The sequence below is a fragment of the Lampetra planeri genome, chromosome 38, assembly GCF_965212315.1.
Source record: "Lampetra planeri chromosome 38, kcLamPlan1.2.h2, whole genome shotgun sequence".
Classification (NCBI taxonomy): domain Eukaryota; kingdom Metazoa; phylum Chordata; class Hyperoartia; order Petromyzontiformes; family Petromyzontidae; genus Lampetra; species Lampetra planeri.
Genome location: NC_136144.1, coordinates 3,385,006 through 3,410,423, shown reverse-complemented (window position 1 = coordinate 3,410,423; position 25,418 = coordinate 3,385,006). Strand labels below are relative to the sequence as shown.

At 56.5% G+C, this 25,418-nt stretch overlaps 1 protein-coding gene across 2 annotated transcripts in view; it reads right to left on the bottom strand.

The window, feature by feature from the left end:
- Positions 1-19,779, bottom strand: part of SLC60A1 (solute carrier family 60 member 1) — a 38,885-nt gene extending 19,106 nt beyond the window's left edge. The window contains exons 1-4 of one of the 2 annotated variants that reach the window (XM_078612188.1): positions 19,522-19,779; positions 15,656-15,909; positions 1,175-1,370; positions 670-915 (exon numbers count right to left, since the gene is read on the bottom strand). In XM_078612188.1, coding sequence (XP_078468314.1) covers positions 670-915; positions 1,175-1,370; positions 15,656-15,885 — 672 coding nt within the window. In that variant the 5' untranslated portion in view covers positions 15,886-15,909; positions 19,522-19,779. The remainder of the gene's footprint in view (positions 1-669; positions 916-1,174; positions 1,371-15,655; positions 15,910-19,521) is intronic. The other variant, XM_078612187.1, reaches the window with a different exon arrangement.
- Positions 19,780-25,418: the final 5,639 nt, after the last annotated feature.

The following is a 25,418-nucleotide window of genomic DNA, read 5'->3' as shown; positions in this document are numbered from 1 at the left end:
TGGGGAGGGTCTGGGTGGGGAGGGTCTGGGTGGGGGGGGGTCTGGGTGGGGAGGGTCTGGGTGGGGAGGGTCTGGGTGGGGGGGGGTCTGGGTGGGGGGGGTCTGGGTGGGGGGGGGGTCTGGGAGGGGGGGTCGTCTGGGTGGGGGGGAGGTCTGGGTGGGGAGGGTCTGGGTGGGGAGGGTCTGGGTGGGGGGGGGTCTGGGTGGGGGGGGGTCTGGGTGGGGGGGGGTCTGGGTGGGGAGGGTCTGGGTGGGGGGGGGTCTGGGTGGGGAGGGTCTGGGTGGGGAGGGTCTGGGTGGGGGGGGGTCTGGGTGGGGGGGGTCTGGGTGGGAGGGGGGTCTGGGAGGGGGGGTCGTCTGGGTGGGGGGGAGGTCTGGGTGGGGGGGAGGTCTGGGTGGGGAGGGTCTGGGTGGGGAGGGTCTGGGTGGGGGTAGGTCTGGGTGGGGGGGGTCTGGGTGGGGGGGGGGTCTGGGAGGGGGGGGAGTCTGGGTGGGGGGGGTCTGGGTGGGGGGGAGGTCTGGGTGGGGAGGGTCTGGGTGGGGGGGGGTCTGGGTGGGGGGGGGGGGTCTGGGTGGGGGGGGTCTGGGTAGGGGGGGGGGGGTCTGGGTGGGGGGGGTCTGGGTGGGGTGGGGGGGGTCTGGCTGGGGGTCTGGGGGTCCGGGCCTCACGTTGATGAAGGCCATGATCCAGAAGGCGTACTGCACGTTGGTGACGGCGCGCCCGCTCAGCGGCAGCACGACGGCGTCGTGCCGCGCCGCCACGTGGTGCGGCACCAGCTCGCTGCGCAGCGACTCCAGCTTGGAGAAGTTGTGCACCGTGGCGTTGGCCGTCAGCAGGCAGTGGTCGTCCGACAGGAAGGGCTCGGCGATCAGAGGGCTCAGGAGGCCGCCCAGGCCTGCCCAGAAATGCAGAGCCTGGACGGGAGAGTTGGGGGGGGGCGGGGGGGAGCGGTCGCCAGGGTCATTGCTGGTGTCGTCACAGACAGCGCTGCTGCCGTCATCATCGTCATTCTACACGTGATCACCATCGAGGCTGTTTGCACCGTGACGTCGCACCTGCAGGGTCCGTCTCGCCTACAGAGCGTCTCCCTCTCATGCAGGGCGGCCCCCCCCCACCCCCCCCCCCACCCCCCCCCCCAGTCTCTCTATCCCCTGCGGGGCGCCGGTGCCGCACCTGCAGGAAGGGCGAGGCGTTGTGCTGGAAGAGGCGCAGGATCTGCGTGTTGGCGATGGTGTCGATGCAGCCCATGGCGAGTCCCACGAGCGCCAGCACGAGCGCGAGCAGCACGACGTGCGAGCACAGCGGCACCACCACGAAGAGCACCGACACGGAGAGCGTCGCCACGAACAGCAGCGGCGCCGCCGACACTCTAAACAACAACCACAACCACTATTATACCGCAACCACTATTATACCGCAACCACTATTATACCGCAACCACTATTATACCGCAACCACTATTATACCGCAACCACAATTATACCGCAACCACAACCACAATTTTCCCATAACCACTATTATACCACAATCACAATTATACTGCAATTACTATTATACTGCAACCATGATCATACCGCAACAACCACAACAACCAAAACCACTATTATACCACAACCACAATTATACCACAATTATACCACAACCACGATTATACTGCAACAACAACTACGAATTCGAACACCACCACAAATGACCACGGTGAATTATAACGATGCAAGAGCAGCAAGAGCCATCAAAATAGAACAGGGACAGCAAAGCGACAGGTACAACACAAACAACAACAACAACGCCGCCAAGTGAAACGTGGACGACCGTGATAACAAAGGACTACAGATAACCTCGCGCTCACCGACAATCACCACACCAGCGTTCACCCAACCATGGTATCGAATCCATCATTTGTATAAATCCGCTTCTTGAAGCGTTCCTGGTCACGTGCTCCAGTTTTAGTTTAATTTTCTCCGCCCGTGTCTAGTTTCTGACACCTACGTCATCAAGGATACTCCGCATTGGTTGGACGCTTCCACGTTTTGGCACATTGATACATGGCCTTGCACGATCATTTCACAGTGAGAACAGATATAAGCCTTTTACATTTTTCATCAAGGACCTTTCTAGTTGAGATGTCTTGCCATCAGAAACGTACTTTCTCTACTGTTCATACAAGTGGCATCTTGATTCCTAGCAGCAACGTGTCGCCTATCCTCATCTTAGCTCCCATCTCTCTGCGATCCCCCAACCCTGTTCCCAAGATTGTTAGATAGTTATCGGTGTCCATTACAAACCCCCAACCGTCGTTCGCCGCTATGTAGCGGTGACGTCACCATGACGCCTATGGCAGGCTAGGTGCACTTTGAGGCCACGTGTCAAAGGCTCGCTAGCAGGAGGTTACGGGACAGATCCTGCAGGTGCCATGGGTCGACTGACCGAGATGACGGACAGATGCACCAGCTGTACTGCCCACTGTGCCAGCTCGAGTTTTAGCCACCCGGCGTTTCACTCGTCGTGAGTGTCACTCCCGTAACCTCCGCTTTCGTTGGAGGAAAATTGCCTCTAACTGCCCAGTAGTAGCGTCCTTCATGAGCCTCCTCCACAGAGGCCGATCTTGACACCGCTGATACCGGTCATCAACAAGTCCACTCAGATCCACATCCTTTATCGCTTCTCCAGCCGTACCGTACCCATTTAGCCCCCACTATCTGGCTGTTTAGGCATGCGGTGGCTAGGCACGCGGACTACCCAGCCACCCACCACCACACCCAACGACTGGACGTTTCGCAACGAAGCAACAACAACGATCATCCATGTAACGCTGTCTGTCTGTGCCCCTCCGAACCCTCCCTGTGCGATCAGCCGCCCGTGTCTTAGCTCACTGCCCCCAGGGCATGACCTTGTCGAAACGCTTCGACTCGGCACTTTTTACAAATACCGTGGCATTTTCCCATTCTTCTAATTTTTACACCGTCAGACTCGCAGCCGCCCCCGCCCACACCACGAGCTCGCAACCTTCCCTCCGATGTGCGAGCCGCTCGCTCTAGCCCGGAGCCACCTGGCCGGAGTTAAAGGGCATCGAGCACGTTACGAATCGCATTATCACTCTTACTATTGTTGTTGTTGCTGTCGTCGTTACCCGCTTGCTACGGTGCAATGGTCTTGACGTGGCTTCTCTGATCCCGCAGAGCCGCGGGCCCCCCACTCGACGCGCCGAGCCCTTCATCATCGTCGTCTTCGTCATCGTCGTCTTCGTCTTCTCGTTCGTCCAGCAGAGCCACGCCGGGTCCAAGGCCGCTTCTTCAGGAGGATCCTTCATTGGGTTTGTATTTTAAGATGTTTTTTCCGCCAACGTACGAGTGTTTGTACAGGTAGGAGGAAACCGACCGGAGAAAATCCACGCACGCAAGGGGGCAACACTCGATCCCCGTACAGATGGAAAGAAAAGGAGATTAGTCCACTTCCTGTCCCGCCTTCTGCTGGCGAGCCAGGGTATGGCACCTCCTCGTCAGCCACGGGAAGGGACTTTCGCAACATCTGTGCGTGATCCACAGGCCTCCTTCGCTGCTGCTGCTGCTGCTGCCTCCACAGCGTGGGATCACGACAGGCTGCCAGATGCAGCAGCAGCAGTCTCGCCACCAACACCAACACCGCCACCACCGCCACCACCAACACCACCACCACGACCACTGCCACCACCACCGTCGCCACCACCACCACGACAACCGCCACCACCACGACCATGACCACCAACACCACCACCGTCACCACCACCACCATGACAACCGCCATGACCACCACCACCACAACCACTGCCGTCCGGCTTCTCTGGCTCTGCGCCGACGGCGGGGACCCTCGTGTTTGCTGGCGACCACCTGTGGCTGTGAGGCTCACCCCGCCGCTCACCCCGCCGCTCACCCCGCCGCTCACCCCGCCGCTCACCCCGCCGCTCACCCCGCCGCTCACCCCGCCGCTCACCCCGCCGCTCACCCCGCCGCTCACCCCGCCGCTCACCCCGCCGCTCACCCCGCCGCTCACCCCGCCGCTCACCCCGCCGCTCACCCCGCCGCTCACCCCGCCGCTCACCCCGCCGCTCACCCCGCCGCTCACCCCGCCGCTCACCCCGCCGCTCACCCCGCCGCTCACCCCGCCGCTCACCCCGCCGCTCACCCCGCCGCTCACCCCGCCGCTCACCCCGCCGCTCACCCCGCCGCTCACCCCGCCGCTCACCCCGCCGCTCACCCCGCCGCTCACCCCGCCGCTCACCCCGCCGCTCACCCCGCCGCTCACCCCGCCGCTCACCCCGCCGCTCACCCCGCCGCTCACCCCGCCGCTCACCCCGCCGCTCACCCCGCCGCTCACCCCGCCGCTCACCCCGCCGCTCACCCCGCCGCTCACCCCGCCGCTCACCCCGCCGCTCACCCCGCCGCTCACCCCGCCGCTCACCCCGCCGCTCACCCCGCCGCTCACCCCGCCGCTCACCCCGCCGCTCACCCCGCCGCTCACCCCGCCGCTCACCCCGCCACGCTCACCCCGCCACGCTCACCCCGCCGCTCACCCCGCCACGCTCACCCCGCCGCTCACCCCGCCGCTCACCCCGCCACGCTCACCCCGCCGCTCACCCCGCCACGCTCACCCCGCCGCTCACCCCGCCGCTCACCCCGCCACGCTCACCCCGCCGCTCAGCCCGCCACGCTCACCCCGCCACGCTCACCCCGCCACGCACTCCGACGCGTGGCTGAACTTGAGAAAACCAGTCCTGCCCCTTGCCCAGCCGGTTCCAATGACTTACACTGCCAAGGAGGAAACATTCAAGGGCGTTTCAAACTCTAACAAACAAACTCTGCTGCGTTTGACTGCATCAGCAATTGCATCTCGAAGCGTTGCCGATCGGGCGCCCAGGTGGCGCCCCAGGTGCCGCGCGTTATTCTGATCGCACGATCGAGCCACGCGCGTTCCCCCACGCCCCCCCCTCCCCCCCGCAGGAACGCCCAACCACGAACCACCCTACGCGGCCGTGGGGGCTGTTTGGCCATACTTCACCACGCTGGTCAGTGCGGTGTGAGCCGAGCAACACGTCCCAACGAGGACACGCGGCCCGAGTCAATCCACTGCTGGATGAAGGCTTCCCCACGTTGTGGCGGTTGTTAAACCACACTGGTGAACCATACCTCACCAGTGAGGGCTGGCAAAGGGTGCGGGGGGGCGGTGGACAGGATCGGTTTAGACATCGTTGCTCGTGGCCGGCAGGCGAGCCCAGGCCGCCGAGGGATCACGGCACTGCGTCCAACCCACCGCACCGCCGCTCCGAGCCCCGAGTCCACGCGACCCCTCCGTGGGTCGTAGGGGTCACCCTCGCAGTGCGCTCACACAGATCCCCCCCCCCCCCCCCCTCCCGACGTGCTCTCTCGCATTCGTCTCAATCCCGGACGCGGGGCTCACGCCTGGCCGGGCGTCGCTGCGGCGCGCGACTCAAAGTCCAAAGTCGACAAACTCGCACAGGCCGGCCGAGGGTTCTCTCCACCCATCGTCACTCCGGGCTGGGGGTTGCCACCTGTCCGGGATTTTTCAGGAGCGAGGGACATTGAGAGTCTACGTTTGCGCGAGGTGAGCGACGCACCACACTCCACGACACGTGGGGCCCTCCGCTCTGACGCTCGTCACGGTGCGTTCTTGGCGGGGGTTTTGTACTTAGCAGGTGGAAACCCTCCTCCGGCATCGTGAAAACAAGTACCAGCGTTTACACCATTGGTACCTCATTTGCCAGTAAAAAATATGATTGGTAAAAAAACAATTATATTTTTTACTGGCAAATGAGGTTCCAATGGTGTAAATGCTTACCCCGAGCTCTCATACTCTGATGGTGCATTGTCTTTGAGTTGTGCGCCTTTTGGCGTCATCTGGTCCAACCCATGTGAGACTAGGCTCTAAGGAAAGCTGTCTCGGGTGTGGACCAATCAACTTCAAGGACAGTGCATACATGATCAGAGTTATGTTTTTTGTTTGCATTATGACTGCAGGTATTGTGGTCTATGCAAACATGACTCCTCGTAAAAAAGGTGTCAGTTTTGTTGCCAAATAAAAGGGTAAAAAACCAATTATCAAGTACCAGCGTCTTTGGAGAAGATGCTGTTCGTTGCTGTACGCGTCACGTAACCGCGAGTTGAGATGAACCCATCGAGACAGCAAGAATCGACCATGGGCTGGGCTCCATAGAGTCAACAACGATTCCTGTGGAGAGGCAGACTCCGGCCAGAGCAACATGGAACTGGCACCGCCGGCTCGGGGCTTGCCCACGGCGATGAGCAAAGCCCCATCGCGATCGGAGCGCGAACAGGAAATGACTGTGGAATGTAAACCTCGACGCGTTAACAGTGCGTTGTGGGGCGGCGGTTTCAGGGGCTGCGCTGCAACAGGCAAAGTGCAAACGTAGCCAAGCGATACGGAGCCCAGCGATACGGAGCGTCAGCGCAGCGTGGGGTGGGTGGGTCTCCCCCTCCCCTCCTCCACGAGGAGTCAAAGCGGTGGCTCGTCCGCCCCTTTCTTTATTGAGTTGCTCACTGCGCCGAGGCTGCCCGCGGCAGAATGCCGCCACGGGGAGAGGGTCGCACGGTGACGATACCCTCCTCTTTTCTTGTCGCTGTATTTCACATCTGTAACGTTGTGTGTTTGTCGCTGTATTTCACATCTGTGACGTCGTGTGTTGGTGCTCTGCTGTCCTGCCGAGGGTGAATGAACATTTGCTGAAAAGTTCTTCTTCGATTGGAGTTCACTCAAATCTGCCACACGACGAGAAACGCGCAGGCCCCAAGCGTCAAACAGCAACAACAACAACAACCGCCATTCGCCACTAAGTGGCGGTGACGTCACCACGACGCTTGTGCCAGGCCATGTGCACTTTGAGGCCACGTGAAGTGTCGAACGCCCGCTGGCAGGAGGTCACGGGGCAGACCCAGGTGCCACGGGTCGACTGACTGAGATGACTGGCCGATGCACCACCTGTGCCCCCTACTGTGCCAACTTGCTGTGCTTTAGCCACCCGGCGCTCCGCTCGTCGTTGTGAGCGTCGCTCCTCCGCCCTCCGTTGTTGTTGGAGGGCGACTGCCTCCAACTGCCCAGTAGCAGCGTCCTTCACGAGCCTCCTCTACAGAGGCCGATCTTGACACCGCTGGTACCGATCATCGGCAAGTCCACAGCAGCAACGGAGGGACGTGCAAAACGCATGCGGCTTCTGCGCATTCATCAACAACCATCAGTGGTTCCTGAACAACTGCATTGCGATCCTCTCGTCTTAGGTCACTCTCATAAACTGCAGCTCATCACGGACGGGCCTGCCGCGAGCCTTCGCAGCCTCGCATTCCTTGACGCTCACAGCGCACATGCCGTCCATCGCTGACACAGGAGCAGCTTCACGATGGAACAAACGGCATCGACGTCGCGGCGCCAACGACTCTGCAAGACATCCAGCGGAGCGCCAACCCAGCGGGCAGCAGCTATCTGCGGTGCGGAAGCTCCACGGCTCTCCGCAGGGGAGGGCGCCGTTAGCGATCGCCCGTGAAGATGACACGGCACACGTACACGTCAGCGAGCGCCCGTTAAGATGACACGGCACACGTACACGTCAGCGAGCGCCCGTTAAGATGACACGGCACGCGTACACGAGCGAACGCTATTTGTGCAAATACGAAAAATCCCAAAATCCGGTCCACTCGCGGAAATTTAGTCCGATCTCAATTTTGACGCCGTTGCGAATTAATGCGGTGACGTAGGAGCAACGTGGTCAATGTCACTTCCACGCTTTTCTCAACAAGAGTGATGTCACATGACATGGGGTGAAATAACCCAAAAATCCACAACCCCCCCCCTAAGTAATACAAATTTGCCCTGAAACTATGATGATCCGAACTAATGCAATGGTGCTAAGGCTCCGAGCGAATTCGGATTGATCTGAATTATTATCAAATTATCATATCTGCTGCTTAAAGCGTTCATGTGTACATTGGCAGGGAACTGAAATCAGAGCCGCGGCTAGGAGCGGCTTAATTAAAAAAACAAATACAGCCACGTCGACGCAGGCAACGCGAACCCGCACCACACGTGCAAGACGAAGATTCTTGGCGTGGCGGTGGGTGGGGGGCAGGGCCAGGTGCGAATTGTGACAGCCAGAAACAATGCGGGTCAGAGTCCGGGGTCTGCTGCCTCGCGCAGCAAGGCGCTGCTGAAAGCACGGAAACTCTGAAACGTTTTCTTGAATCGTAAACATAACTTACAGTCTTGATTTAAAGCTTTCGTGACTGCAGTGATTCATATTCTTGGTTCTTTCGGTAAAGTCACGTAAAAGGGAAATAATAAAATAATATAAATATAAAAAAAATTCTCACGACGTTTCGACTGCAACACAAGCAATCACGTCATGAGGATTTTTTATTGGTTTATATTTTTATTATTTTATTATTTCCCTTCTACGTGACTTTACCGAAAGAACCAAAAATTGTAACTTACGGTCCTTTTTCAATCCGCTGCTGCGGGAAATCCTTCCCACGCCGCGTCAGTCGTGGGGATTGTTTCTGACCATACTTCACCACGCCGGTCAGTGCGGCTCAGCGAAGGGTGGGGGAGCCCCACGACTCGATCAGCATTCGCTCGCCACTCACGTCGACCTGTGGCCGAGAACACAATTCGGGTCGCCGGATTCACGATGCAGAGCACCGCGCCCGGCCCTTCGCGTGCGAGGCCCGAGAGAGCCTGAACTGGGCCCCGTGGTCGTCTGAGGCCCCCCCCCCCCCCCCCCAGGGGTCGTGAAGGTTTGGGGGCCGCGTGGCCCCAGGCGGTGCGCGGGGCCGCGGTGGGGGAGGTCACGCCGGCCGGCGCACACAGGAAGCTGCTTGGACGTTTTACTTCAATCGGCAGCAGCCAAAATAATAATAATCATGCTACTGCCAATTGTTTACCTACGAAAGGCTCAGCAAGTCTAAAGAGAGAAGACCAGACGACCACTGCACTGGGGCGTTTGGTTCGTTTCCCTCAAGTTTTGGAATCGTGGGGAAGTCACCGGCAGAACCTGTAGCGTCGTACTCTCGTACGCTTACGAAAGTACGGCGCTTGGCGCAGACGCTTGGAGACAGACGCCGCATCGCCGGCAATCGTCAGCGTGCGACCTACTGCACACAATAAACAAGCCAACGTATATTAATATTATTATTCGAAGGTGATCATGCGGAGAGGAACACCCACCGCAAATAAGATTGACTTTAAAACCCCCTCCGAGAACTTCGCGGTACCCAATGCAGCCTCGGACGCGGCGTGCGTTCAAGGCACGAGCGCGGAAAGTCACTGGCGGCGGCGAGCGTTCGCCCCACGATCGACGCCCGCACGCTCAACAAAAGCCAGGATGTGCCAACAGAGCCGTGCGCTCGCAGTGAAAGCCCCAGCGGCGGTGGCGGAGGCGAGGAAATGAAAGCCACGCTGTGCACACTCCGCTCGCTCGCTCAGCGATCCGTGCAGCCGCACGCGCGCAAACAGCTTTGTGTGCGGGCGCGCCGTCCGCCTTTCACGAGCAGCAGGTGCGGGGAGACGACGCACACGGACACGGACACGCACACAGACACGCACACAGACACGCACACAGACACGCACACAGACACGCACACAGACACGCACACAGACACGCACACAGACACGCACACAGACACGCACACGGACACGCACACAGACACGCACACGGACACGCACGAGCGCCGGTGACGGCGAGCGGATGCGCGAGCAATTTAGAAACTCTCGCTGGGAGACGCGACCGCCATTGGGGCACACGCACCACGCACCATCCATCTGTCTCCCTCCTTCTCTCTCTCTCAAGTCCAGCCAGCGCGGCACCACGGTCAGAACTCGTGACCCGCGGTCCTGGGTTCAAATCCCAGCCAAGGGGTCACCTCGCGCCATTATCTCTATAGGAGTCATTAGATGAGTACTGCTCTGTGGGAAGTCTGGAGCAGCTGGCCTCGGCCATGAGAACGTGGAATTTCAACCACTGGCTGCAGAGACATTTCTACGGCAGGGGCCAGCCTCTTGGTACGGCAGGGCAACCGCGGGGTGAGCGATCCGTCACCGATCTCGGTGCGGGCGACGCCAAACGGAAGTTCACCGTGTCTCGTCCGGCCTACCGGGAAACAAATAATCACCAGCAACACTTAAAATAGTTCGGAATGAAAGCGCTCTTGAAAAGGAGGGGGGGGGGACCAAGCTGCTGGTGGAGAACACGGAACGCGGTGTGGGGTGCGGTAAGGTCATAAGCGGCACGTTCCCCTGCCGCTATTCAGTCCCATCTAGAAACAGTTTTGTTTACTTTGGCCTTTAATTGACTTGACCTTGGGTCTGGGTGCGCTCTTTGTCTTGCGAGGGGCAAAATATATATTTGTTTTCCTTTGTATGGTCTTGCTGTCGTCTTGTACAGCAGTGCGAGATGCAGTTTTGCCTGAAGGACACTCGATTAAAATTAATTAAGCGGGAGTCCATTCGACAGCTGCTGTCGGGCAATGCGGCACAGAAACTCCACAAAGCGCTTAACACACACATACTCTTCTCTCAACAGCCTTGCGTAGGTTTACCAACACACACACGCACACGCAGGTGTGTAGCATTGCACGTACAAAAGCGCTCAGCCTTGTCGAGACCACCAACTCAAGAGAACTGAATGCGAGGCCATTTTATCAGAGACCACCAGCTCAGAGAGCGGAGAAAACGGTCGGTTTTCTCGTCATTTACAGATTTGAATTATTTATTTTCGTTCGGCGTGTGCTAAGGGCGTCCCTACAACGTACAGTTGTGAGGCTTCTCCGTTTATGGGGCTCTCAGAGCCACATGGCAGCAGTGAACAATGATGACTGTACCGCACTGATGAGTCCCTATGAGGATGAAACCAGCCTCCGGCTGCGTCGGCCTCACTGCTGTTCGATGGGTTGGCAACGGTCAACAGGCGCTTGGCCTGGAATGTTGCGTTCATTGACACTGGGAACGTTGGCGAGGTCGATCGATGATTTTATAAAGCGTGGTTTACTTTTCTTGAGCGAGTGATCGACTCCAGTGTGTGGCTCATAAAGTGGAACACATCCATCCTCACCATTAGACCTCATTTGCCAGTACCAAAATATAATAATAGGGGTTTCCCCCTTTTTTTGGAACACATCCGTAACCCGGCGCTTTGGAGACTGGGTCTTTAGAACTCCCAACTGGTCGTGGCTGCGAGGCAGCCAGGTTGTGGCAACACAGAAAGTGGGTTGCCGAATTGTCTACGCGGCTGTTTGAGCAGTAACGGTCCCCCCGCGTGCCTGGGGGGGGGGGGGGGTTCGAACGAACTGCTGAGAACCGCGGTTCACCGTTTTGGTTCCAGGCGCCAATGGAGATGAAACGGTGCTCGGTTTGCAGTGGTCACCGGTGATCGAACCAAATAAAATCGGCGAAGGCCGGGTTCCATTTCACAACCCCTCCACCTGATTTGACCGCAGCCGAGCCGTATCCTACGAGAACCCGGACGCCGTTTGGAAAGTTCTCCGAGTGCGGCCATTTCCGCCTCATTTGCTTGTCACTTTGTAGCCTGCGGTACGATGGCAGCATTTTGCAATCACGGCAGTTATTTTAATAAAGGCGTCGGCAGTAACGTTCGAATTCTGCTGCGCGAGCGACTTTTCCATCTGCTATTTTGTTTCATTCCGTCGGCTGTCATCGGTCTACCCAAGTCCCCCTCCGTGAGGAGTTCTCCGCCTGGCAACAGACAGTCCGTCCATCGATTGTGCAATCTAAAAGGCATAGAATGCAGACACTCGCTGGGCCGTAGGATGGTGTTGGTGGCGGCCGTGATAACGCTCCTACTTCACAGCAAGAAGAGCCTGGGTTCAATTCCTGACTGTGGCGGCTGTCTGTGTGGAGGTTGCACGTTCTCTCTACCCCTGGTCTGTGTGTGTCTCTCCTCTAGGCGCTCCAGTGTTCTCCTCCCTTAGCTCAACTCCTCTAGGTGCTCCAGTGTCCTCCTCCCATAGCTCAACTCCTCTAGGTGCTCCAGTGTTCTCCTCCCTTAGCTCAACTCCTCTAGACGCTCCAGTGTCCTCCTCCCATAGCTCAACTCCTCTAGGCGCTCCAGTGTCCTCCTCCCATAGCTCAACTCCTCTAGACGCTCCAGTGTTCTCCTCCCTTAGCTCAACTCCTCTAGACGCTCCAGTGTCCTCCTCCCATAGCTCAACTCCTCTAGACGCTCCAGTGTTCTCCTCCCATAGCTCAACTCCTCTAGGTGCTCCAGTGTCCTCCTCCCATAGCTCAACTCCTCTAGGTGCTCCAGTGTTCTCCTCCCATAGCTCAACTAAAGCCACACAATGTCATTAGTGCTGGCCGTAACATAACAATGCCTGGAAATTACTCATATTGGGATATACACAGCAGCAGCAGTAGCAGCTGCATGGACCCCTTACTGCGACAAACTTGGCAGGACCCTCCAGAAAATGAGCCTTGAGACTCAGCGAGGCCTTTCCTGGGTAGACGGGCGGAATCTTGAAACTCAACAAAAAATCGTGCGACTGACAAATGGTGAAGCGCCAATCTGTCGTCTCTGAGCCGCGGTGGTTCACTCACCGGGACCACCACCAGAGGTGGCACAACGTTACCGCTTCCAATCCGTCTGTGTGGCCAAAAACACAGAATCATGCAACGACAGCCGGAGACGAGCGAGTTATCAAACGCTCCACTCTCATTGGTCGCACAAACGCGTCGGCGCACCGAGAGCTTTGCTACCGCAGGTGGTCACCGCGCTCTGCTTGGGCCCATGGACTCACAAAAGCTGTTCGTCCATGGACCCACGCAGCCAACTTCACTCCAGAAGCGCGGGGGGGGGTTCAATCTTCCGAGGCTGTTCCCCGAAAGGACTGGACGCGCCGCTCGCCGAGGGGCATCCCAGGAGGAGGGTGGTGTTTCTTCGCCGCCCCCCCCCCCCGACACGGCTGCAATTATGATGCAAACGCGAAATACCCGCGGCAGGCCCGGCACGGCGAAGCGCAGTTGCTTCTCGTCCACCGAAAATTGCCGCCAAACCGTCACGACGATGTTAACCGCCGCGCGGCAATTAACGCCGAGATATTTTAGGCTCCTCCGAAGTTCCGCCGGCGAGGAGGCTCCGTGCCCCCGGACACGAAGAGCGCGATCGACGGGGTCGTGCGAAGAAGAAGTCGGGGGGCAGTGGCGCTCCCCACACTCTCCGTGCAGGGCCAGGGGAGCCAGAGTCTCCCAGAGACACCCAAAATGGGTTTCTGGGAGTCTCTGCGGCGAGTCTGGACGGGTGTCGCTGCGACCGCCCTCTCCTTACCGCCCCCCCCCACGTGGTCATTATCACCATCACTGCTCTTGTCAGTCTCAGCGGTCGCGTTTGCCGAAACATCAATCTGGGAGCACACTTAGCGGGCGGACTTCACGCGCCAATACCGACTGCCGCAGTTGTTTATCGCGGTTTGTTGTCACCGCTGCTCTTCGTAAATCGTAACCCCCTTCGGAAAGGCACCGAACCGAGGGCCGGGGCCCAGGGACCTCAGGCGTGACGGCTCCGAGTCGCCTCTCGCGATGTTTTCGCAACGATCATCACATGGGAGCCGAGCCGAGTCGACACTGCTCCAACACCGACCCCGGTACGGCTACATTCTCACCCTGACACCCTTCCCCCCCTCCCTCCCCCTGCTCCTCTCCTTCCCTCCCTCCCCCTGCTCCTCTCCTTCCCTCCCTCCCCCTGCTCCTCTCCTTCCCTCCCTCCCCCTCCCCCCCTCCCTCCCTCCCCCTCCCCCCTCCCTCCCTCCCTCCCCCTGCTCCTCTCCTTCCCTCCCTCCCCCTGCTCCTCTCCTTCCCTCCCTCCCCCTGCTCCTCTCCTTCCCTCCCTCCCCCCCCCTCCCTCCCTCCCCCTCCCTCCCCCTCCCACTCCTCCCTCCCCCTCCTCCCTTCCCACCCCCTGTTCTTCCCCCTCCTCCCTTCCCTCCCGCTCCACGGCCCCTGCTACTAAACGCAGAGAAATTATTTTTCTTCTTGGTTCTTTCGGTAAAGTCACGTAGAAGGGAAGTAATAAAATAATAAAAATAAAACATAATAGAAATTATTTTCCCTGCGAACGTCAAGAGCGCCGTTTGTTTGTAGGGCGCGGGAACAAGGATTACTACATTCGAAACTCGGAGCGCAAATGAATGCCCAGGTCGTTGGCCACCTTCGTGATAATCAAGTTCGCTTACCAACAAAGCCGCGCATTTCACAATGCACACGTCACCTATACATCTACGATAAACATTTGCATAAACAAGTAGAGAATTGTAGACCGGTTTAGACCTCATTATGACTCATCGCACGAGGTCTTTCTGCCCCGTAAATAATTGCGGCTCTAGCGCCGAGGCAGCGCTCGCTCGAGTGGATGGTGGTGGCGGCCTGCACGTTGCTCACTCTGCCTCGGTGAGGAATCGCGACCAACGCCGCCGCCAACCCGGCGACCGGACATCGATCAACGGCCTCCCGAGCAACGACTCAAGCGCTTGCTCCACTGCGGGCCCCGAGCCGCCAGTGGAAATTCCACATTACACGGCGGGGGCTGGTCTCTCCGTAGGACGACCAACGTTCACTCTGCACAGAGCGCTGCGAATTCGCGCCGACTCTGGAGGAGCGAAGGGTCCGAGTGGATCTGTGACCGGCATTTAAACTACAGCGGTCAAACGGCGAGTCGATCTGTCCGCTCACGGCAGCGGTCCAGCACACGACGCGACGGGACCCGAGCTTGCCGCCTGATTCACTCCCTCCGGCCAGCCCAGGGTTACTCGGTCAGGATACGAAATAAAATCGCCGAGACGCACCCAGCAACAGATAAACTCGCCGACTCGAACTGAACCCAACTCACACGGCTGGGAATCGCCCAGCGACACGCGCGTATCCCATCACCACGGCCGACTGCCCGACAGATACACTGCTGGAGAGCGAGAGAGAGAATGAGCGAGAGAGAGAGAGAGAATGAGCGAGAGAGAGAGAGAATGAGCGAGCGAGAGAGAGAATGAGCGAGCGAGAGAGAGAATGAGCGAGCGAGAGAGAGAATGAGCGAGCGAGAGAGAGAATGAGCGAGCGAGAGAGCGAGAGAATGAGCGAGCGAGAGAGCGAGAGAATGAGTGAGCGAGAGAGCAAGAGGTAGGGGTTTACATAAAGCAAAGTAAAAAAAAAATTACGAAATGATGAACGAAGCAAAGTGCCGACTACACCGAGCATCTTCTTGTTTCCACTGAACGTAAAAAAAAAGAGAGAGCGAGAGAGTGAGCGAGAGGTGGGGGTTTACATAAAGCAAAGTTATAAAAAAAAAAACTAAATGATGAACGAAGCAAAGTGCCGACTACACCGAGCATCTTATTGTTTCCTCTGATCGTAAGAGAGAGGGGCTAGAGAGGGGGGGGGGGTAGAAAGAGGAAAGGGATAAGGGAGAGCAGAGCGTTTACTCTTTAGTGAAATATTTAATTTAAAATGGGTGGGGTGGGGGGCACATAAAGCAAAGCTTTGAAAAAAAAACGAAATGATGAACGAAGCAAAGTGCCGACTACACCGAGCATCTTCTTGTTTCCACTGATCGTAAAAAAAAGAGAGCAAGCGAGAGAGAGAGCGAGACACGCAACGTACCGTTTGAGCAGCATTCCGGCCAGAACGCTGCCCAGCAGCGTGCACAGGGCCTGCGAGAAGAACACCCAGGTCATGGCCTCCAGGGAGCTGTGGGTCTGGCATCGCAGATCCAGCAGCGTGGGCCCCAGGAAGGAGGCGCACAGGCCGAAGGTGAAGAAGACGCTGCAGTAGGTGAGCGTGGCCTGCAGGTTCCTCTTGAAGAGCACCCATGGCTCGGGATCTCTGGCCATGTCTGCTGGGTGGTAACGGAGCCTCTGGGGCACCGGGGGAGGAGGAAGGAGGAGGTGGAGACACTGGGGAGTTAGTCTGGAGGGCGATCAGACTTCATGTATTCAGTGGCCAGGATTGGGCAAAACCCTCGCCCACGTTTCGCCCAGGAAACGGGAGAGTAGCACAGACGGAGTGTTACCCGCCTCGACGTCTGTGAAAATATAAGAGCTTTATAGCTCTACGGATTTCTCCAGGATAAATACAGACTCGGACACTAACCTCACCTTCACAACAATCGCGTATTTAAGAGTCACACTTAAGAGGCAAACAACGCGCTGTGTAGCGTCGCAAATTATTCAAACGACAAAACATTTCAAAACTCAACATCTCACGAACGCAGCAGAAATGTAGGAAGAGAAGTAACACGAGGTGGAAATGACGACGCCGATGCCCGATGATGGGCGAGAACAGCTGCGATATTAAAAGCGAGATCCTGCTGCTGCTGCTGCCCTATGAGCCGGTACACGTGTAGAGTTACCGCGGGGTGGTTCGCGATCCTTCTTAGTGGGGTGAACATCACGGATTAGAGGGAGAGTCCAGGGAGCCTGCAGCTGTCAATGAGAGTCGTGGGCCAGCGGAGTTCTTAGACCCACGTGGAGCGCGGCTCCGTGTGACCGCAGTACACCAAAGGCCGTAGCCGTGGAGTCAACATTGGGGGGGGGGAGAGCAAATCTTCCAGGGGGTCTGGGGTCGCCCCACCCCCGAAAAAAATCTAAATTTGAAAACGAATTTCCTGCCATTTCCTGCATGAAATATAAAAACATTCACTAACACATAAGATGGACTTTTTATTTATTTTTACAATAATGTCTAATAGTGTGTTGTATTACATTGCTCTGCTTTTTTCTTTTTTACCTTTTCTTGTTTCATTGTATGTAATGGCAGAGATTATGGATTAATAAAGTACAACCATAACCACGAAACAACCACGAGTACTACCGCAGTACTAACAGACAGTACCACCGCAGAACTGCATAGACCATCAGCATCACCCAAGGTCTATACAGCCCAGCACATGTTCAATGCGTACACGACTGCATCAACACACAGTGCTTCATAGGCCACCAAACTACACCAGCTAGAGGACTAACATCAATTGCAGGAGGAATACTACTACATATAGAGTACTGCAGCATAAACTAGCGATCAAGTGGCTGGGACCAGCACCATTGGGACTGAGAGCAGCAACTCGTGGTAGACAGACGAACGAGATCTCCAACTCGCTCACCACTCGTGGTAGGCAGAGGGACGAGATCCCCAACTCGCTCAACACTCGTGGTAGGCAGACGAACGAGATCCCCAACTCGCTCACCACTCGTGGTAGGCAGAGGGACGAGATCCCCAACTCGCTCAACACTCGTGGTAGGCAGACGAACGAGATCCCCAACTCGCTCACCACTCGTGGTAGGCAGAGGAACGAGATCCCCAACTCGCTCAACACTCGTGGTAGGCAGAGGAACGAGATCCCCAACTCGCTCAACACTCGTGGTAGGCAGAGGGACGAGATCCCCAACTCGCTCAACACTCGTGGTAGGCAGAGGGACGAGATCCCCAACTCGCTCAACACTCGTGGTAGGCAGAGGAACGAGATCCCCAACTCGCTCAACACTCGTGGTAGGCAGAGGGACGAGATCCCCAACTCGCTCAACACTCGTGGTAGGCAGAGGGACGAGATCCCCAACTCGCTCAACACTCGTGGTAGGCAGAAGAACGAGATCCCCAACTCGCTCAACACTCGTGGTAGGCAGAAGAACGAGATCCCCAACTCGCTCAACACTCGTGGTAGGCAGAGGGACGAGATCCCCAACTCGCTCAACACTCGTGGTAGGCAGAGGGACGAGATCCCCAACTCGCTCAACACTCGTGGTAGGCAGAGGAACGAGATCCCCAACTCGCTCAACACTCGTGGTAGGCAGAGGGACGAGATCCCCAACTCGCTCAACACTCGTGGTAGGCAGAAGAACGAGATCCCCAACTCGCTCACCACTCGTGGTAGGCAGAGGGACGAGATCCCCAACTCGCTCACCACTCGTGGTAGGCAGAGGGACGAGATCCCCAACTCGCTCACCACTCGTGGTAGGCAGAGGGACGAGATCCCCAACTCGCTCGCCACTCGTGGTAGGCAGAGGGACGAGATCCCCAACTCGCTCAACACTCGTGGTAGGCAGAGGAACGAGATCCCCAACTCGCTCACCACTCGTGGTAGGCAGAGGGACGAGATCCCCAACTCGCTCAACACTCGTGGTAGGCAGAGGGACGAGATCCCCAACTCGCTCACCACTCGTGGTAGACAGAGGAACGAGATCCCCAACTCGCTCACCACTCGTGGTAGACAGACGAACGAGATCCCCAACTCGCTCAACACTCGTGGTAGACAGACGAACGAGATCCCCAACTCGCTCAACACTCGTGGTAGATAGAGGGACGAGATCCCCAACTCGCTCACCACTCGTGGTAGGCAGACGAACGAGATCCCCAACTCGCTCACCACTCGTGGTAGGCAGAGGGACGAGATCCCCAACTCGCTCACCACTCGTGGTAGGCAGACGAACGAGATCCCCAACTCGCTCAACACTCGTGGTAGACAGAGGGACGAGATCCCCAACTCGCTCACCACTCGTGGTAGGCAGACGAACGAGATCCCCAACTCGCTCAACACTCGTGGTAGACAGAGGGACGAGATCCCCAACTCGCTCACCACTCGTGGTAGGCAGACGAACGAGATCCCCAACTCGCTCACCACTCGTGGTAGACAGAGGGACGAGATCCCCAACTCGCTCACCACTCGTGGTAGGCAGAGGGACGAGATCCCCAACTCGCTCGCCACTCGTGGTAGGCAGACGAACGAGATCCCCAACTCGCTCACCACTCGTGGTAGGCAGACGAACGAGATCCCCAACTCGCTCAACACTCGTGGTAGGCAGACGAACGAGATCCCCAACTCGCTCAACACTCGTGGTAGGCAGAGGAACGAGATCCCCAACTCGCTCAACACTCGTGGTAGGCAGACGAACGAGATCCCCAACTCGCTCAACACTCGTGGTAGGCAGAGGGACGAGATCTCCAACTCGCTCAACACTCGTGATAGGCAGACGAACGAGATCTCCAACTCGCTCAACACTCGTGGTAGACAGAGGGACGAGATCTCCAACTCGCTCGCCACTCGTGGTAGACAGAGGGACGAGATCCCCAACTCGCTCACCACTCGTGGTAGACAGAGGGACGAGATCTCCAACTCGCTCACCACTCGTGGTAGACAGAGGGCGAGATCCCCAACTCAGCAGCAACTGGCTAGAGACCCAGGCGAGGCCACCACGTCTCCTCCACCCGGCACCACGAGTAAGTAGGAGCAGCAGGAGGAGTAGCGGCAGCAGGAGTAGGTGAAGGAGCAGCAGGAGTATGAGTAGAAGCAGCAGGAGCAGCAGCAGGAGTAGAATCAGCAGCAGGAGTAGAATCAGCAGCAGGAGTAGAATCAGCAGCAGGAGTAGAATCAGCAGCAGGAGTAGAATCAGCAGCAGGAGTAGAATCAGCAGCAGGAGTAGGAGAAGGTTGAGTAGAATCAGCAGCAGCAGGAGTAGCAGCAGCAGTACGAGTACCTGTGCCAGTGAGCGACTTGCGGTAGCAGCGGCGAGGAGGGGTGCGAGTGGGAGCCCCGCAGCCGGGAGAGAAGGAGGAGGAGGCGGCGTGAGCTGGCACCACCACACGGAGCCCTCTTCGCTCTAAGCGCCCACAGCCTGCGGGCTCCTGCTGCTGCTGCTGTTGCCCATGGCCGTGCCCGCTGCGGCTGCTCTGCTGCTGCTACTGCCTCCTCTTCCTCCACTCGCTCGGGACAGGGTGACGAGGAAGCAGAGGGAGGGAGGGGGGGCTGGGCGGGGGAGCGGAGAGCTCCACCTCATTGCTCCGAGCCGTGTGGACGGCGTCACGCATTGCACCTTGCGCACGCACAGATCGCTGCCGAGTGCGTGCCAGCGGGGAGCGGTGGGGGAGTGGTGAGCGCGCTGGTGCCACTACGGTCTTGGGCCTCCCCAAGGTCGACTCAGCCTTAAATGTGTGGCCGGTGCGATGTGTAAACATCGCCACTGGGGGTGGCAAAGGCGGTCGGGCGCGGTGCTGGCCACCCACCCCCTCGTGTGCCGTGTCGGCCTCCATAGGTGCTCGCTAACAGCACTTGCCCCAACAGTCTGTTCAAGCTACACGGGGGATCTTTGTCTTTGTCCAAACCCTCTTTATGTTCTTCACAGTCAACAAGTCGCTGTCTGCGTCTCTGTTCTCTACCCCACGTCTTCATCCTGGGAGCCAAGGCCGGCGGTGCAGTCACAATATTCGAGCCTCTCAGCAAAACGACCTCTGCGTTCGATTCCCGATTCGCGCGTCTTTGTGCGTGGAAACCCGACTAATTAGCTGTGTCGGGTGGTGGGTGGGTTTAACGACAAATTTATATTTACGCGATCTAACCACCCCCAACCCCACCCCCCTCTTGTATGGCTGATATTGGTCGCAAAAGACTTATTCTCCGTGTCCGGTTTCCTGCCCAAAGCTAACACAAAAAAACACACAAACATACAAGGCAACTGTGGCATTGGCCAAACATCGCAATGCTGGAAAATTCCCTACACATTACCCCGTTGGGATTACACAGTAACAGCAGTAGCAGCAACATCGCCAACGACCGCGACAAATTGGCAGGACCCTCCTGAAAACAGCGTCCAGAGACTCGGGGTTATATCGACGATGTCATCGGAATGTCTGAGATGGTTATTCCAAACATTATACTTGTGGAGTGAAACTAAAATTCACCACTCCTAAATTCCACGAAAAATCTGCGATCTTTCAATTCGGATTTGTCGATGAGTTTAATCCGCGGTGCAAAAAGCTCGCCCCATACGCATCGGTGCCTGTCTGGATCTTAATTTTAGAACTTTGGTGCCTGTCTGGTTTCTGTCTATCGATGTTCAGAATAAAAGCCGCGTGGTGCCACAGAAGAGCTGTGGGGACAACCGCCTCCCTGCACGACCAGTTTTTAATTTGTTTGAATATTCTGCTTCTTGGGTCTTTGTTTGCGAGAGCATGGATGACTGCATCGATTTCCACCGATGAGAAGACCTCGTCTCGTCTCCAAGGGCCAGGCATCACGGTATTTTATCATCATGATCTTTTGTTCCCAGAATCTGGTTCATAAAACCCAGCTCGCTCATGTGGCCGTGTGGCCTTGGAATTCTCCGCGAATCCATTCCCAATAATCTTCGTGAATTCGATTTGTCCGCGTGCAGGGAGAATTCGGCTTTAGTTCAGCTCGCTATTATCTCCATTTTGTAACAGAAGAATGATGGATGCATCGTTGCACAATCGAGGTATTTTAATGTCAAATGTAATCATCTCGTGTAACAAGCGCGCTCTCATTGTCCCACCAACTGGTCCCGCTATTTTCATGATATCCGCAGTGACACCATCTCATCCAGGGTCGTTCCCTTTCTTCCCACTCCGCAGGGCAACGGTCGACTTCTGCTTCAAGTGTGACACCTGGAACGGCCTCTTTATCTGAGAAATAGTTTAATGCCCGAGATGCATGATGTTACTTATCTGCAAACAATCTGCAAGTAAAACAACGAGTTTGTTGGGACGTGGGGACTTCCAGCCATCGAGGCTGTACCGGCATCGCAGAAGCTTCGTGGATGTGCGAGACTTACCACTGCAAACGCGGCAAGCCTCGACTTATCCTCCCTTACCACCAAACGCGTTCACAAACAGTGAAGGAATCCTGTTGGCTTCAGGCGCACGCGTGACCTGACCCCACGCGCAGGACGCGACAACCCTGCACCTGGGGCTACGGAGTCGGGATACAGGTGGAGGTGTCGCAGCTCCTGCTGCTGCTACTGCTGCTTAAGAGAGCTCGAGATTTGAATAAAGTCGCCGCGGGCTGAAGAACCCATCCGTGCGTGGCATTCTATTTAAAATATTTTTTAGATTTAGATATATAAAATAAAATGAGAATAGGTTTTACCCTTTCTGGCAATAAAACAGATGGTGTTAAGATGTTCAAACACCAAATAGAAACATTTTTGCAAGGAATCAAGTCTGGATTAACCACACGTACTTGTGGCAACACGTGCAAACATGCTATGATCATTATCAATGCACCTATTATCATATGCACATATTATAATATCTGCATTGCCTTTTAATTTTATTGGCCTACACCAGACAGCCAGCCTGCTTTATGGCCTAGTCTCACAACCAGCGTCAGACCAGGAAACACCACAAGGTGAACAGCACGAAGACAACGCCACACGAATCAGAGCACGGATAGCGAGGTTGTGCAAGTGCTATCTATGGAACCTGTTCTGCGAGTAATCTAAGTATATAATAAGTATAACCCGTAAAAACAAAGTTTTTCACTATAAATCCTTTATATGCGTGGCGGCTAGAGTCCTCTCGTCCTCTGGCTTGAGATGGCTGCCACCTATGGGTCAGATGATTGCATTGCACCATTAAGCAATTGGTAATTAAATATAATATTTTTGTCCTAAAAAGTGTAAAATTTTGGAAAAAATTTTTCACGAAAATTAATTGTCACGCACAACGAGTATGTGTGGAAAATGTCAGCTCGATTGGATCACGGGAAGTGGGTTAAAAAACGACCGAAAGATTTGCACGGTCCTAAGCAAGCAAGCGAACTTAATATAAAGGATTTAAAAATAACAATGCTGTTTTTGTCTTCACCTCTCGAGAGTCGAGTTGGAGGTGCGGGCACAATTCGCTGGATCTCTCTCGCCGCCTGTGGGTCACCCCGGTGCGTCGGCCCTCGAAGTTTGGACCGAGAGATTTGGCCACAAACAACCTCAAAATAATTTCGATTTAAAGCTTTCGTGACTGCAGGGATTCATCTTCTTGCTTCTTTCGGTAAAGTCACGTAGAATGGAAATAATAAAATAATGTTTTTTTATTCTATTATTTTATTATGTCAATTTTTTTATATTTTTTTTTTTCCATTCAACCTCAAAATAAGCCACGAATTCGATCCCATCGGACATCTGTTGAAAAAATGCTTCGTAGCTCATCGGATTCCTCCTCCACTCTACATAAAGATTCACAAAGCGCGAGAGTCGTTTTCTTTCTGCAGCGCAAAAAGTCGAGGAACAGCCGAGCGTTGATGCCGAGCCAGGTTTGCAGGACACTTCAAAAAGTGTTTAAAGTTTTTATTACCTCGACGTCGTTCGCGAACAAGAGCCCGTGTAATTATTTCCCGCGTAGGCGCTGTGTACGCGCGCATCAACTCACGCATCTGTCTGCATCACGTGCTGTGAATTAAGCGCGCGGCTGCATTCCCACGGTTACGGTGCGTGCGGCAGTGCCACAGATGCACGAATCATTTGTCTGTGCAGTCGTGTTATCCAGGAATTGATCGGTGGTACAGGTGACACGGTGGTGGCCATGCACGTGGCACGCTATCCTGCAGCTGTGGAGACAGCAGCGAGGGTTGATGGATCACAACTAACTACTTGATGCAGCAAATCTGGCTGTGACGGTCCCACCTGATGACGGAGACTTGTGTTGCCTCCGAAACGTCGTGATTTTTATTTTATTTTCATTTTTTACCTACGTGACTTTACCGAAAGAACTAAGAGCATGAATCCTTGCAATCGCGAAAGCTTCAAATCTAGAATTCACACCTAACTGTTTGTGGAACTCCCCGAGGGCGTCCAGGAGGCGCTCACGACCTGTGAATGATCCGTTGCGAGTCTCACCACGAGGCAGGGTTTGTTGGGACTCGGGTCTCACCTGGGCGCACCTCGTCCCAGCGTGCGCGCTCAGTGCAACGCCGCGCGCCGCTCCACCGACTCTCAGTGGCAAAGTGAAGCGCACAAAAAAAACCCACCCTGGGGTAATCGTCCTTGGCAGGGCATTCAGGATGAAGCGTGCTGTGTGCTAAAAACAATTCATGCAGACGAACAGTTGTGTGCAGGCGCAGACGTTGGGTGCTCTGGGTAATTGAAGCCCGAGGCGTTAATGCCCACCCACGGCGCAAAGCCTCTGCAGAGAAACTCGGCTCACGGTCTTACGCACGGAATGAGTTTCTGATTGCCACGCAATAATTGGAGCAATTTAAAAGTACCGATGGCTCCCTGCCACGTGAATGTGGAATCTCCGACAACTGGCTCGGGGTCGACAATGGAGATTGACACCGCCTCACTCTTGGTGGAGGCAGGAAACCCCTTCGCATGGCTTCCGACCCGGCCAATCTAGCGGCGGAGGAGGGACGACGGTCAAAACGAGGCCTCAACCAGGATTTGAGCTCACGGCCTTCCCAGTGGCGTGGCTATCGAGTGTGCAGGCGGTGCAGTTGCGCCCGGGGCTCATCAGCTGGAGGGGGCGTAGGCACCGGGTTACAAAGATGGGGGGGGGGGGGGCATTAGAAGGGGGGCGAATTTAATTCCTTCCACACGAGGGCCCAAGCCGAGCTCGCTCCAACACGGACCCCCCCTTCCTATCACGAGTCGGGCAGCCCGGCCCGCAGCACCCCCGCGGTCCAGGCACTCACGAGTGACACCGCGTGCGCCGCTGCGCGTGCCGTGGCTGAACCAATCGCTCCCCCTTGGGTGTGGAGGCATTTGTACAGCGACGATGACAAATCTAAATCTCGGTTGCGCATCCACGAGATGGTTTCTGGGAGATGCCGAGCGATGAACTCTCTACTCCTCCACCGTAAGATCCGAGGGAGGATCGCAGTGTACAGTCGCGGCAGCCACCGATGATCACGAGCAGTGGAGAAGCCGGCCCCGTGGCTCGCAGCGGGCTGGAGTCGCGCAGGCAGCAACGTTTCCAAAAACAGACGGGAGGCAGGGACATTGAGGCCGCCGCTGGTGTTTAAACAGCAGACGCCGGGCCGAGCGGTGAAACACAAAAGCCACGGTAGCATCTGCGTGCACCACGAGTTGTTGTTGTTGTTATTTTAACCGCACTTGGCACCCGGCCTGGCGCAGATTTTCCAAGCCCGGCGCGGTGAGTGTCAATGTGCCTGCATCGACTCGGCAGGGTGGGGTCAGCCAGTCGTCGGCTTTGTCCAGAAGCGCCTCTCGGCTGCCCGGGTAATTGATCACTGCGACGGTGAGGGCTGATGGGCCCCCATTGCGCCTTGTAATGCGGTGGGAGCAGTGGCGAGGTTGGCGGACCACACGGAGATGGCGTTAAAACCGTGTGCGTGGCAAGACACGGATAAATAAGGCGGTGCGCATTCAGGAGGCAGAGGAGCTAGTAGGTTTGGTCGCCAGTTGCGTGCAGTCCGAGGTTCTCTCAAGTTCAAGTTCATTTATTAATCTAGCCCTGTGAGCCATTCGGCTCTTGAATCGGGTGCAACCGCAACAAACAAAAAACATGAACAAGAAAACATTTTAAAGTGAATATGTGGCCGAGTGCAAACAGAGGAAAGCCACCATCACATTGGTGGCTTTCCTCTGCACACTCCGATATCACGCTGCCAAACATCCCAAACAAG